The sequence below is a fragment of the Amaranthus tricolor genome, chromosome 6, assembly GCF_026212465.1.
Source record: "Amaranthus tricolor cultivar Red isolate AtriRed21 chromosome 6, ASM2621246v1, whole genome shotgun sequence".
NCBI classification, from domain to species: Eukaryota; Viridiplantae; Streptophyta; class Magnoliopsida; order Caryophyllales; family Amaranthaceae; genus Amaranthus; species Amaranthus tricolor.
Window position 1 is genome coordinate 30,860,326 of NC_080052.1, and position 13,440 is coordinate 30,873,765.

The window sequence follows — 13,440 nt, forward strand, 5'->3', positions numbered from 1 at the left end:
CATAGAAACAAACACTGAAATTATATCAAAAGATGTGATCTTCCATGAGAGAATATTCCCATATCAAGTCATGAAATCTCAAGAGAAAGTAAAATCCTTCTTTCTGGCTAAACACACAGAGACATGAGGGAATCAAAACAGCAATTCAAATGATTTTAATTTCCAACATGATTTCACAACAATATTGACTGAAAACCTTAACATATCAAATGAATAGAGTCTATGGCAAAAAGTAGTCCAACTGAAATTAATGATAATACCATAGATAAAACCAATAATGCCCCCAACATCTAAACATAATCTAAGAAAGTCAGAGAGGATTAGGCATCCACCAGCGCACTTGGATGAGTACTATTGCAATTTCACAAACATTGGTGTGGTCTTGTGGAACACAAAGACATATCCAAGTCAAGTGAAGACATATATAACCAACATGAACATTCAAAACCCAGAAGCTTCAAAGAAGTCATCTTAAATCCCATGTGGAAAGCAGCTACGTAAAAGGAAATAGATGCATTAAAAACGAATCAGACTTGGGATTTATTTAATCTCCCAACATGAAAAAAGGAAATAGGTTGCAAATGGATATTCAAAGTAAAGCTAAAATCTAATGGGACACTAAGAAGATACAAAGCAAGACTAGTAGCAAAGGGCTACAATCAAAAATTTGGAATAGACTTTAATCAAACATTCTCACCAGTGGTATAAATGTCCACCATTAGATACCTTATTGCTGTGGTAGCAAGCAAAAGATGGTCGTTATACCAACTAGATGTAAACAACGCTTTCTTACATGGAGATTTAAAAGAAGAAGTCTACATGCAAGTCCCTCAAGGTTATGGCAACATTAGAGACAAAGTTTGCAAACTCAAAAAATCTTTGTATGGCTTAAAGCAAGCCTCAAGACAATGGTTTGCCAAATTAGTCAATGAACTCATAAGTCAAGACTACCAACAATCCAAAAGTGACCATTCTCTATTCACAAAAAGAGAAAAAGACAATTTAACTATCCTAGCAATCTATGTTGATGACATTATCCTAACAGGGAATAGTGATACTGAGATCAAAAACATCAAAGCTCACATTGACACTGCCTTTAGCATTAAAGACTTAGGAAAGTTGCACTTCTTTCTTGGGATAGATTTAAATTACCTTGATGGAGGGATAGTCTTGTCCCAAAACAAGTTTATCAAAAGCTTACTAAAAGAACACTATCAAGACAAAACTACTAGGCAGACCTTGACACCCCTTCCTATTCACTTAAAGCTATTAGCTCTTGAAGGAACATTGATGGATGATCCAACACCATACAGAAGCATAGTAGGAAAGCTCAAATACCTTACAAACACTAGACCAGATTTGGCCTATGATGTCCAGACTCTGAGTCAATTCATGCAGAAACCTAGAGACTTCCATTGGAAAGCTCTACATCACACTCTATCCTACGTGGAAAGAACTTGTGGCCAAGGAATCTTGCTCAAAGCAACAAACAAAATCACTGTCCAAGCCTTCTCAAATAGTGACTGGGGATCGTGTATTGACTCTAGAAGATCAATCACTAGATACCTCATAATGCTTGGACAATCACCAGTCTCATGGAAGTCAAAGAAACAAGGGACGGTATCAAGATCCAGCTCAAAGGCAGAATACAGAGCCATGGCCTCTATAGCAGCTGAGATCACATGGATTGTAAGACTCCTAGAAGAATTGAACTTAGAAAAACTAAGACCTATCACACTACACTGTGATAACTGATCCGCAATCTATATAGCCAAGAATCTAGTGTTTCATGATAGGAGAAAACACATTGACGTGGACTGCCACTTTACCAGAGACAAAGTGCTAGAAGGTTTGATTCAACTATCTTACCTTCCCACAAAGCATCAATTAGCTGATGTTTTAACAAAAGTTCTTCCTTCTCCTCAGTTTCAAACACTCCTAACCGGACTAGGAATGGTCACACCCCATTCCAGTTTGAGGGGAGATGTCAAGAATAGGAGTGCTTACCATACAAAGCCTAACAACTAAGTTAACCAATCAGGATTATCTTCTCTTTGTGCTACTGACAATTGTCCTAAAAGCAATGCCATGTATCAGCCAAGCCTTGCCAAGTATCAAGCATTCTATCTCAAGGTGTCAACAAGTAGGATCCAGAAGCATGTTGTTTTGTATCAAGCTATTGTTATTTTCAAATTGTTATTTTTAGGCTTAACACGTAGGATATCCTTAGGTTGTTGTAAAGCTGTTATAGCTTTTTATAGCTACAAAGAAGTTAGTTATAGTATATAACTAACTCTCCTTTTCTTTTCTCCTTGTACTATATATAGGACTAGGAGTACCTCTTTGTTTTTGATTGAATTGCATCAATAAGAAATTACTTTCTTTTTCCTCTGATCTTTAGCTCTCTCTTTAGTATTTTGGAGGAACTTTAACAATATTCATTATAAAAAATTAAACTGATTTAAGATAAAATTAAGCAAATATATTCCAATAACATCAAAGCCAACACCAGCATGTGCAAAAAATATATTTGAAAGAGATTGTTTGGACCTTTTTTAAATAGGCTTTGAACATAATTGTTGTAGTTCTTGTCTGTTCTTTCCTATTGTTTATCTCATTTGTCATGAAGCTAAGTGTAGAACATAGATGAAGCTGGCAATAGATAGAACTTTGTAGTTGTGGACCATTCTTGTACTATTTCCTCATGTGCATGAATAGATTGGTTGGTCTAATGTGAGGCTAAATCTAATTATAAAAAGTATGACTACTTGCCTATCAATAATACATTTTTGGGTGGATCCTATATTCCTAGTCCAAATATTACTTGGTGGGGTTCATAATGAGTGAAAGACTAACAAGTTTGTCTGTGATGTTTGAAAGGTACTCATTATTATTTGTTTAAAGCAACCAACTCAATTGAAAGATTAACTTTACGGTTAAGTTGATCAGTCTAATTTTAATCCGAATTTAAAATTCATTTAAATCTAATTGACCTGACTCATTTTTCTAAACTTTGGCGAATTGTTGAGGTTTATATCAATAATAGTTTTGAGTTATAATTAACCTATTATTTTTTGGATCAGTATTTTATAAGTATGACATGTTAAGATGTTTTTTTGCCCAATATAAAATTAAAAAAAACCAATTTTCAAATTTCAATGAAAAATACTTGAGAATTTTTCTAGTCAAATTGTATTATTCTAGACTACAAAGAGAGTATCGGAAAATATAATGTTCACCTTGATGTTGACGTTGGGTTACTACTTATGCTTACTACTTATAGTAGTCCTAGAGAAGAGATTGCTAAAACAATCTCACCAATAAGAAAACTATAATATATGAAAGCTTTTTTTTACGCAATTACTTCTATTAATCAAAGGTATTTGCTAATAATAATATAATATAGACGAGATTCAATTTCTTGCGATCATGATATACCATTTTCGCAAAATTATACTCCTTTCAATTGAACTTGCTAGCATCCATTGGACCATTGTATAGTCTATATATGGGTGAGACTCTCACCGAGTAAATTTGAAGAGAGGTAAAAGCGTCTACCGTATAAAATACAGTATTATTGATGTGAAAATATGTTATATATTCTAATAAAGTTTCACACACGAGAATGTTTAGGCTGAAAGTGTGGATGCAAAACGAACTCTCCTCATATCTAAGGCTGCATACATTTTTTTTAAATGAGGATTAGTTTAGATTTGAACACATGACCTCTTATCATGCAACTTCTAAAACTATGTCAATAAATTAACTCAACTAAAACCTTAAGCAGTTAAGCTTATGGTTGAGATACGATTTTAAAATATGTTATATACTCTAACAGTTAGTTATATGGCTAATCTTGAATCCGAGACTTGAAGTAACACTCAAAATTATGTTACACTTATATACTAAATTTAGGCCGAAATAAAAGGAAAAGAATTGAAATTTGAAGGAAATATTAAAGCTCCTCCAAATATACTAAAACGAAGCTTTGTTACACACCCATAGACCATAGTTTGATAGGTGTACTTAGGGTATGTTTCTTGTGAAGTTACAGTTACACTAATATATGGCATTTTTTCTCATAGGAAGTACGAAGTTACTGGTAAGACCCTTTAACTTTTTCTATCTACTTCAATACCAAAAAGACACAACTCAACAAAAATGAACATCTTTTAATCAGTTTTTCCTTAATAAAATGCAATGAGCATTTGATTTCAGGCGTAGCAATTTAAATTGTCGTTGGTGTTTAATTAAATTATAAATACTATTTTTAAAGATATTATTATTGTTAAAATAATAGTTTCAAGGAAAAATTATTCAGAATAATTCAATTTTTTCTTGATTTTCCTACAATAATCCCAAGTATTGATTAACCATGAATAATTCGAACTTTGAGTTATATTTCTCGACAATACACCATGATGACTGGTAACCTGGTGTAACAGATAAATTTTAATTAAAAAAAGTTAAATTAAATTAAAATTAGAAAATTTAAAAAGTTAATTAATAAAACAAAAAAGAAAAAAAAAACATACACGCAAAACCCTCCCCCACTGCCAACCCCCTCTCCCTGCTCCTCCCCAACTTCCACCAGCTTATCCTCTCTCCCTGCCGAAATGATGGAATATCAGACGTCATATCAAAAAGTATGGTGCATAAGTCATAGCAACTACGCACATTCGAGAAACAACGTGAGAAATCTGCTGAGAGGTGGTTACTTGGTCTCTGCAACCGGACTTGGAAACTGAAGCTTTTCATTATCTACCTGCTGTGAAAATTATGAAAATTAATGGGATTAATTATATTAATTGAGTTAATTTTATCTTCCTTTTTATTAGACAGTGAGATAAGTAAGTTTCAAGTCTAAAAATGGGTAAAATCTAGACCTGTGCAGAACACATATTTTATGGAATCAATCTTTTGTTTGTCTGATGTCTTGATACACTTTGGTTTATATTGTCCAGTTACCATTTCAAAAATATAACCTTTATATAGAATGAAGAAAAGAAAAGGCCATTATTATATAATTAGAGAAGAGGTGTGGTGTTGGGCTGGTGTGTGATGGCCGGTTGCAAAGAAGAGGTGGTGCTGCTTTGTTGCCCAATTGAGAAGGGTAGGAGATCATCACTTTTTTAGATTAATTTTAATTTTCCTTTATTTTTTGTCAATATTACCTCCTATCACAGCCACAGGTTACATTACAAACAACATTATTCTTGGCAAATATCTATTATTCATGGTTAATCAATAGTTAAAATAAATGTAGAAAATCGAGTAAAGATTTGATTATTCTAAGTAATTTTTCCTAATTTAAATAATTTAGTAGTGCATGATATACCTTACAATTTTTACCGTATTTTAAAATTAAAAATAGTACTTTAAAATTTAAAATACATTTTTTTCAACAAATTATATTTGTGTAGCTGTCATAATTCCTGAAACTTCCACTTTTATAATCTGTTTTATATTACAAAGGTGTGATTCCTTTGCTTGTGATCTGCCTCTCATGCGAAGATAACAGTTTAATTCCTGAATTGTGATAAACAGCTTTTGTTGTGGCCAATAAGGGATATACTGTTGCCTCTTTCCTTGTTGTACAGATACAGTTTTCACATCTTTTTGGGGTAATCTTATGTTTTACAATAACAAGGTTCAAATTTTGAAAGCAAATAACAAATAGTTAATACTCGATAGATGAAAGTTAATAATTAAAGTAATACTACTATAATTGACTATGAAATGCAAAGAGATTCAACAATGAAAAAACAAATGAAAAATATAATGCAAAGATTAACACAAGTGTTTTATGAGGTATCTTGGATACCTCGCTCTCAAATGTAGTTTATCATATTGGATTCAACAATTACAAGTATAATATACCTCCCCTTATCTTGAAAATAATCTCTCAAAATCACAAATACTAAAGCAAAGTAAGAACACTCTCAAGTTTCTAACAATGCAATAGCCCTCTCAACAATATGTTTGTGTTTTTGTGGTGGTCTTTCTTAATAAATGATACTCCCTTTAATAGTGGAAGGTGAGTATCATTTTTAGAACCTCTCAATTACTTATTTTAAAGCACTTTTAACACCCCAATTAACTATGACAATAAACATTACAATAAACAATTGAGTAATGCACCACACATTACTGCATAATCACTACAAATTCTGACCAAAAACAGGATTGAATGTAGTCTGCTCGACTACCTCTCGATCGAGCCACTACCTTGCTCGGTCGAGCGAGCTTCCAGTAAAGTTACTGACTTATTCTGAACATTCTGCTCGACCGAGGCAACACCGCTTCACCGGTCGAGCTAGGCACTGCTTGATCGAGCGTCTGGTCGAATCACTCACAGTTTGCTTCTTTTCTTATTGCTTTGATCAAGAAACTCTCATCAATCGTTTCAATTCTTAAACCATCTATTCACGACACATCGTTATCGATTCTCTCCAAAATACAAGACAAAATATGTGCGATTAAATGTTCAAAGCTAACGTCATTGTTAAGATTATTGGCACTTACTTTAACAAATTATTTGATTTTATTAATTGATTCCACCAGTTAATTTTGAACACTATGTTGAAAGTAGCTTATTGTAAATAAATTAATTCATAACAATTTTTTTCAATCAAATATTTTACCAAACACTAGCACCATGTGGTTTGAACACCAAATTTAACATCTATTTGTACCTACATGTAGTGAAACTGTCCAACATGATATTTTGTTAAATAAATCCAAATACATAGTCTAAATTTAACGATACTTCTTCATCTACTTAAATTTGTTGTTTTAAAGTTATAAATTATAATCACATTTCCAAGCTATTCTTTTCATACTAATTGTATTAAGTTATCGTTAACTATGTAATATCTTTTTTAAGTATATTATTTAGATCAATTAGATGTTATGTTAATATCTTTGAGGTGTCCCCATACTATAACAATGTTTAGACATTCATAACTCATTTGACATAATGACTATGATAAATACACTTATTTTTTTTTTTTTTTTACTTTTGAGCTATTAAAAATAATAATGATAATTTTAACAATAAATTTAAAAGGACAGAGCCGTACTAGCTAGTAGCTAGCAAGGCTTAGTTTGTTTAATTTCTTGTACTCCCTCCGTTCTGAAATACTTACTACATTTCGATTATAGGCACTATTTATCATTCAACCTTAATTTATATATTGCGGTTAATGTGTAAGTAAAAATATAATCATGTGGGATCTTGTTTGATTCATCTAATCACGTATTTTCATAATATTAACTTTTTATTAATTTTAAATGTGTAAAATTCAGTATATAAAATAACAAAATAACACATTAAATTGGGTAAAAAATCAAATATAACAAGTATAATGGAACGGAGGAAGTATCTTATAATTTCAAGAATATAGGTCTAGACTTGAGAGTAGCATAGACTTATCTCTAAGTGAACTATCGTTGAACTTGAATGTAAGGTGGAATGAAGTCTTGGAAGCTTAAGGAACAAATTAAGGATTAAAGCAATTAAAACTTGATAAAACTAACTCAATTTCTAATGACCTCAAATTAAAAATTATCCCTATAATTTTTATTAACGGCACACTAATTAACTTGATTTAGGAATTTCAAATTACTTTATAAAACTGGACGTTAGAATATAATGACTATGACGCATTTTTAGTTAATTATATTATGGTAATACAACTATTTAAGTTTTAGATGAATATGAATAATAAGGTGCATGTCTTGTAGACTCTAAAGATATACCATATTACCATTATATAACTAAATCTTATTAATTATCTTGATCCCGCTCATGTTTAATTAATTATATTATTTCAAACCATGAAATTGTAGTATTCACTTTGACTTGAAAGATTGAGTCTCTTAATACTCTAAAGTCTACAATAGGAAGGATCAAGAAAATATATCATCATCATCCTACTCAGTGTATCCCGCTTATAGAAAAATTATGAACAGGATCTATGGATGAAAGGACGGTGGCAACTCATACCCATAAAGGAGAGCGCGGCAAAGAAATTCTCCGACTCGAAAAAAGATAAAGAGACGTAACTATACGGGAAAGATTAAAAAAAAATGTTAATTGCTTATATATAGATAATGGAAAACCCAGCTAACATATCAGATTAACCAATATAAATCGCATATGAATTCAAATGTTAAGTTTCATGCAATTTATCACTAATCATGAAAATATATTTTTAGAAAATCTAAAGCTGAGTAATAAATTAATATCTAAATTTATAACTAGCTTATTCCATGCTTAAATATTTATATTTCAAATCGTCTAAGAAAATGTAATTTATTTATTAAAATTTGCGTTAAAAATTAATTTTGATAGTAAAATATCTGACTTATATAAGTTTGTCATATATCATATTACAATTGTAAAATTTAAATTCAAAAATCATGCAGTAATATCTAATATACTTTTGGAAAGACCATGAGGAATACTTTTTGAAAAAACTATATATAAAAAAGGTATTCTAACATCATTATTTTGGACAATATAAAATAAAAAATTAATTAATAAGGATAATTTATTTGAAAATCATAAAACTAGCTAGGTTAATATTTTTCTAATTGGCAACTTATAATTAGTACAAGCATGAAGTATTTAGGAAAAATTAAACCAATTTAGGTACATAAGATAAGAAATCATAAAAGCCAAAAAATACATTTTCATAATATTAAATTTGCGGTCTATTATCTTTCTTTCCTAAAAAAAAATAATAATTTAATGAAAGTATGCAAAGTAAATAGTGATACTATAATAATAATAATAATAATAATAATAATAATCTACCTTATGAGCCCACACCCTTTATAAACAACCATCTCAATTACTCATTTTCTCAACCAAAAACCTCAAAAATAATTACACAAAAAACCCCATAACTCATCGATTCCTATTCATTCATCAAAATCATGAATATAAATTCAATTTCACCAAATTTAATAACCCTAATTCTTGTCTTAATCATCCATCCATTGAATACCCATTCTTCAACAATCCATGATCTTCTAAAAAGCCAAGGTCTTCCTGGTGGGCTTTTCCCAAGAAATGTTGAGTCTTTTAGTTTGAATCAAAATGGGGTTTTAGAAGTAAACTTAAATGAGCCATGTGAAGCTAAGTTTGATACATTAGTTAGATTTGACACCATTGTTAAGGCTAATCTTAGTTATGGAGGTCTTAATGGGGTTGAAGGTCTAAGTCAAGAAGAATTGTTTTTATGGCTTCCTGTTAAGGATATTATTGTTCAAGATCCTTCTTCTGGTGTTATTTTGTTTGATATTGGTGTTGCTCAGAAACAACTTGCTTTTTCTCTATTTGAAGATCCTCCTCTTTGCATTCCTCATAGTAATTAAATTCTTCTTCTTACTTTTATTATTTAATTTTGTCTTTTATTTTTTTTTTCTTTTTGCTTTTTTGTTGATTCTTGATATATACTTGGATTAGAGAAAGGTTGTTCTAATTGTTGATTTATTAGTTTTTAATCTTAAAGTAAGCATATGATTGATTGTTTGTTTTTTGAGGTAAAAACATGATTAGGAAATTGAGAAATTAAATTAATATTTTGTTAAGTTTCAACAAAAAAAAAAAAATAATAATCGGTAGTTTTTCTTAATTTGTATGAGACTATCTCACCATGAGGCGAACTTACTTAATTAGCTCATTTCTTTAATCAATCGCCTAAAAATTGTGAATAATCACTTTACTATAGTAAATGTGTATGGGTCAACCCAATAGGACCGTCATTTAAGAAATTGTGTAGTTTAATATCCCCTTTTCTTATTGATTTTCTTATTGATTAATTTTGATAGAAGATTGTCTCAATGTGAAATATGTTACTAAAGTGAGTGTATTAATTAATATTCAAGTTTTAATATTAACATTTAAAATGACTTGTTAAATATATTAAACAATTAAAAATAAATGTTTTAAATATGAAATAAATTTTTAAATAATTTAATTGGACTATTTATTTAGCTCAATTTAAAATTCTCATACGCAAACCCCGTTGAATGAGAATTTGCGTCTTTTTAATTGTAGTTAAAAAATAATTAGTTTTAACCTTAAAGTAAACATGATTATGTATCTTTTTTTGAGGTAAACAACATGATTATGCATAAATGTGAATTTTTTTTGGATTTTATTTTTAAATAATACTATGATGAAAGTCACATAACTAACACATAAATGACATGTAATGTGTTGCTGGCATATGAGATTAAGCTTTTCTAATTAGTATTCAAAACGACTAAAATATAACCTTTTATAAATATTGGTGTAATTGTAGCATATACTTTTTTTAAAAGTAATTTGAATTCAATTGCAGAAATATATAAATATAACGTTTCATAAGTTTTTCTTAAATTAATCTATTTATATTAATTTCATAAAACTCGGAAATTGCAAAAATAAACCTCAAGGTGAATATGTGATCGGCGTTGTCACACTTTCTTTATCTCCTTTTTCTATTTAAAAATAGTATTTAAGAATATAAAATCTTTTTAAGTGACAATGCAATGACATTACATATTTATCACTACCTCTTATATCCTTCCTTAATTCCATCAATTCTATCACATTTTTATTTGCATTTACGTTTACCCAATCAGTTCTCATTTACAATTATTCCTTTTATTTTGAACTATAGGACGGAGGAGTATTTTTAATTTCATTAAATTTATTTTACTATTTATTTATTATTAAATATCTCTATTTTTTTAAAGAATAATTCAATTTCTCTTTCTTATTAATCTATAGGACGGAGGAGAACAAGTTATAAATACAATTTCTCTCTTTTAATTTGATTGGACCAAATTCGAATATCACCTTATATGATTTTGAATTGCTAATTACCTTCAAATAAAATATAAACACAAATTCTTATGAGAAATCATCTCTAATTGGGTTAGCTTATTATATATTTTTAAAATATTGTAAGTAGACGTTAAGAATGAGGTAAGTAGACATTTAAGATATTGAAAATAGGCATTAAGGATACGGTAAGTAAGCATTAAGGATAATGTAAGTAGGTATTAAGAATACGGTAAGTAGGAATTAATCTTTAATGAGTTGGGCTTGAGATACGTCTCTCAAGAGACTAGCTAAAACATAAAATGATTTGAAATTATAGGGTGGTCTAATGGTTGAAAGATTTTTATCCTTTAAATAATAAAAGCTTGATACCGTCTATAAAAGATCAATTTTTATATCCCACTTTCCAATAAGATGTAAGGGATTATTTTTATTTTCAAAATAAAAATATTAAATAATCAGACCGCAATACTTCCTTGATTCTATCATACTTGCTATTAATGGTGATATTTTTCCATACAACATATTACAAATATTTCAGAACGAAAAAAATACTTAAAATGGAACTTAAAATAGTGGAATGAATACATCTACATACTCGATTTAAGCTAGAAAAATAATACTGTACTAGATTTTTTAAGTTCTAACACAGGGTTATAACAAAATTATTTATTGATCATGTGCAATCTAATGTATATATGGTAACAACTTTTAAAAACCTTAGCTAGCAAAAGCTGGGTACCCACCCGTAATAATATTGGTATAGTCTTGTAATTGGCCCAACAGTGGGGCCCAATTGAGCGTTTAATATATCGAATAATCGAGTTCAATTACCTTTCCATTCTCGTGAATAAGTTCTCTCGTATTGGGGCCCCGTTTTTACTTTTATAGGCTGGTGGGACCCAGTTTGTTCAGAACATGAAAAATTCAGTGGTAAACTTCCTCTAACTGCTCTCTCTCTCTCTCAACACTTTATGACACTACTACCTAAACTTTTGGCCTTTACAATCGTATAAATGATGCTTCCTTGATTTCATAACATGAATCTACAAAAATTTTATTCAATTTAGTATTTGTATACTCCATTCGTATATTTTTTGTTGGTTTAAAATTAAATTTTGTATTCTACATTACTGTTAAGTGATTGTATATCTAGTTTAAAAGTCGGATTAAAGTCGAGTTAATCTGTTACAAGTTTGAATAAATATTGAGTCATCAAGACCTATTTTGAACATTTTTAAGTATAGCTCTACTTGTATTAAGTGATCATATAGGTTAGTCCAATAGAAATAGCTCACCATAAAAATATTTCTTTAAGAATTTGCGAAAAGAAAAATAGAGAAATATTTATTTGATAGTCATATGTTTATCAAATCATATACTCATTTGTCCTTTGATTTTGCAAAAAATATAAAGTTGTGTCTTTTGAATTTATAGTTTGATTTTAATTGGAATATGATAAATTATTTAAATATGTGAATATGATTAAATATTTGACATGTGTTAATGTGATATAAAAGCATAGATTAAATTGTAGATCGTAATTGATGAGAGAAAAGGGCACTTTCTAAAAAATAAAATATACCAAATTAGATTATATTGTAGCAAAATTAAGGAACTTATGGAGTATATGGAAGAATCTAGGAATTATTATTATATTAATTATTTACATTTCCTATTATTTTGTTTATTAACTCATTATTTATCAAATGATTCCTAACAATTATTGTTTTTTTTGTTTTTTTGAAATTTGTGATACAAATTGCAGGTTCATATATACAAAAGCTAGGAAGGAAGGAAAAAGGAATTCATGAACTTCAAAAATATAGATAGAAATAAAACGTTTTTTATAAAATCCCATCAAAGAATTTTTGATTAGGTTCCTAGAAAGAAAGTGGAACCTTTAAAAGAGGGAAAAAAAAAAAGAAAAATTAAGTATTATATGTTGATAAATTTAATGATGATGGGAGACAAAGAGTTTGGAGGAATCGAATGTTAATTGTTTTTGTTGTTGGGGTGTGTTTGTCTGTCAAGTAAAGAAATGATAGAGAAAGATCAAAAAAGAAAAAGTGTGTTTAAGGTTGTGCTTAATGTTCTTTATTTGTTGTTAAATTGATGGCATTTAAAGATTAAAGCATTAAGCATAAATCTTTTTAAAGATTGTATTCTTCATTTTAAGATGTTTTTTTGTTTATACAAGCAAAAATTTCATCCAAACAGGTGTGATTTTGAGCATATATAAAGTTTTTAATCGCACAAAATTCTTTGAAAATAAGTTGTTTAAAATAAAAGTTTATAGAATTATTAATTTTACTTTAATTTAGTCACTTGTTTTTATGGCTCAAAACTTGAAAAATATAAAGCCTAAAAAATTATTTGTATTTTTACTTTACTTGTGGATCAAATGAACGCAACAAAATCAAACAAGAACTATGTTTCTTTCCATGGCATTATAAAAAACAATGAGATGATAAGTGCGTTAATTTTATTGTAGAGATATAAATACGTCATATAATTTTATAATTAGGGATGAAAATCAAATATTGCCTTAGTGGAATGCCATGCTTTTTATATACTTTTAAGAATTATGAAGTTACATT

General features: G+C 29.1%; 2 protein-coding genes across 2 annotated transcripts; both read left to right on the forward strand.

The window, feature by feature from the left end:
* The first annotated feature begins 708 nt into the window (after positions 1-708).
* Positions 709-2,028, forward strand: LOC130815787 (uncharacterized mitochondrial protein AtMg00810-like). Its single transcript, XM_057682268.1, has 2 exons — positions 709-1,689; positions 1,777-2,028. Exons 1-2 carry the CDS (start codon positions 709-711, stop codon positions 2,026-2,028), a joined length of 1,233 nt encoding a protein of 410 aa, XP_057538251.1.
* A 6,803-nt stretch (positions 2,029-8,831) lies between these two features.
* Positions 8,832-13,101, forward strand: LOC130815478 (uncharacterized). The gene is made up of 2 exons (XM_057681962.1): positions 8,832-9,376; positions 12,609-13,101. Exons 1-2 carry the CDS (start codon positions 8,944-8,946, stop codon positions 12,671-12,673), a joined length of 498 nt encoding a protein of 165 aa, XP_057537945.1. The 5' UTR covers positions 8,832-8,943; the 3' UTR covers positions 12,674-13,101.
* Positions 13,102-13,440: the final 339 nt, after the last annotated feature.